This window comes from Suricata suricatta, chromosome 1 (genome assembly GCF_006229205.1).
Source record: "Suricata suricatta isolate VVHF042 chromosome 1, meerkat_22Aug2017_6uvM2_HiC, whole genome shotgun sequence".
Lineage (NCBI taxonomy): Eukaryota > Metazoa > Chordata > Mammalia > Carnivora > Herpestidae > Suricata > Suricata suricatta.
In genome coordinates, this window is record NC_043700.1 from 789,793 (window position 1) to 791,303 (window position 1,511).

The following is a 1,511-nucleotide window of genomic DNA, read 5'->3' on the forward strand; positions in this document are numbered from 1 at the left end:
TGAGGAAAACCGTAAGGACAACAGGGAGGAAGATGTCAGAAGTACCAATGAAAAGGCAGCTGGGATCCTAAATTTTCTAAAGTCAACGCAAGAAATTTATTTTTATGACGGTATGTTTTTGACTGTTCTTCGTTTGAATAATGGCATCCACTTGTTTGGAAAAGTAAACAAATACAGTAAAACATTTAAATGTTTAAAATACGAAACATATTAAGATACTCAGTAGTCAAAGTAAATCATTAGTTTTGAGCCAAAAATGAGAATATTTAAGCCCCCTCCCCTGAGGCTGGAGCGGGCCTCGTCCTCACAAGGCAAACGGCACAGCCGCCACAGGCCTGTGGCCCCACACATTAGAGGCCTTGTCCTGAGTCCCCTGAAGCCCGATGCAGAGCAGGGTGGCATTCTCGGCTCTGTTTCCGAAGAAAAGGTAAGTCCAGACCACAGGTCCGGGAGCTCGGCTTCACTCCCATCATCCAGTAGGGGGCAGGAAGCTCGGCCTCGTCCTTTAGGACACACTCGGCTTCGCTGCCCACGTGTGACTTGCTGACTCAGGATTCTCAGTGAGCAGCTCCGAGCAGCTCTCCGTGTTGACCTGGGAGAGGAAGGCTGAGAGCAGATGTGTTCCCATGGGAGCTGGTTCCTGGCACTGGCGCTGGGGTTACCGACAGCCGAGTCGGGACCAGGGAGGGGCAGGTGCGGACGCAGAGCCGCCACATTCACACCAGGGACAGAGCGCTCAGAATGAGCCGTTCCGCCCGGAGTCAGGGCCTGGGGGTGGCTAGCACACCTCCTTCAGCGAGAATCTGCCAGGGCCGTACGCACAAGGTGGGGAGAGACTGGCTGCGTACGACACGGAGGCCAGGGGCCAATGTAAACAGGATGTGGAGGGACCACTGGCAACGGACCAGCGTGACCACATCCACGTTAGCACGTCTGTCCGTGCTTTGTATTAACAGGTTGAACACGTACTTAACAAAAGTCCAAGTGACGCCACTGGGAAAACCGGGGGTCCAGCGTAGGACAGGAGGCTGTGAGCCTACATCTGGGACCGTTCTGTGCACAGGCAGCCGGCCCTGCCAGGGGACTGGGAGAGCCAGCTGAGGGGCCCAGGGCATCCGCGAGGTTCTGGGGGAAAGCACCTAGGGGACGGGTCCTAGAGGAGGTGCACCTAGGGGGACGGGTCCTAGAGGAGGTGCACCTAGGGGACGGGTCCTAGAGGAGGTGCACCTAGGGGGACGGGTCCTAGAGGAGGTGCACCTAGGGGGACGGGTCCTAGAGGAGGTGCACCTAGGGGGACGGGTCCTAGAGGACCTGCACCTAGGGGGACGGGTCCTAGAGGACGTGCACCTAGGGGGACGGGTCCTAGAGGCCGTGCATCTAAGGGGACAGATCCTAGAGGACGTGCACCTGGGGGGACCTAAAGGGTCCTAGAGGAGGTGGCAGCAGGTGAGAGCCGGGCCAGCATTCCGTAGCCACCCTTTCCTCAAGGCAGTCTGCTGGGTCTGCACATA

General features: G+C 57.2%; 1 protein-coding gene across 1 annotated transcript in view; it reads left to right on the forward strand.

Annotated features, from left to right (window-relative positions):
• The window catches only part of ERICH1 (glutamate rich 1), a 43,923-nt gene that overhangs the window by 35,744 nt on the left and 6,668 nt on the right, over nt 1-1,511 (forward strand). Inside the window, exon 6 of the mRNA XM_029933342.1 lies at nt 1-110. This exon is cut by the window's left edge and continues 17 nt beyond it. Coding sequence (XP_029789202.1) covers nt 1-110 — 110 coding nt within the window. The remainder of the gene's footprint in view (nt 111-1,511) is intronic.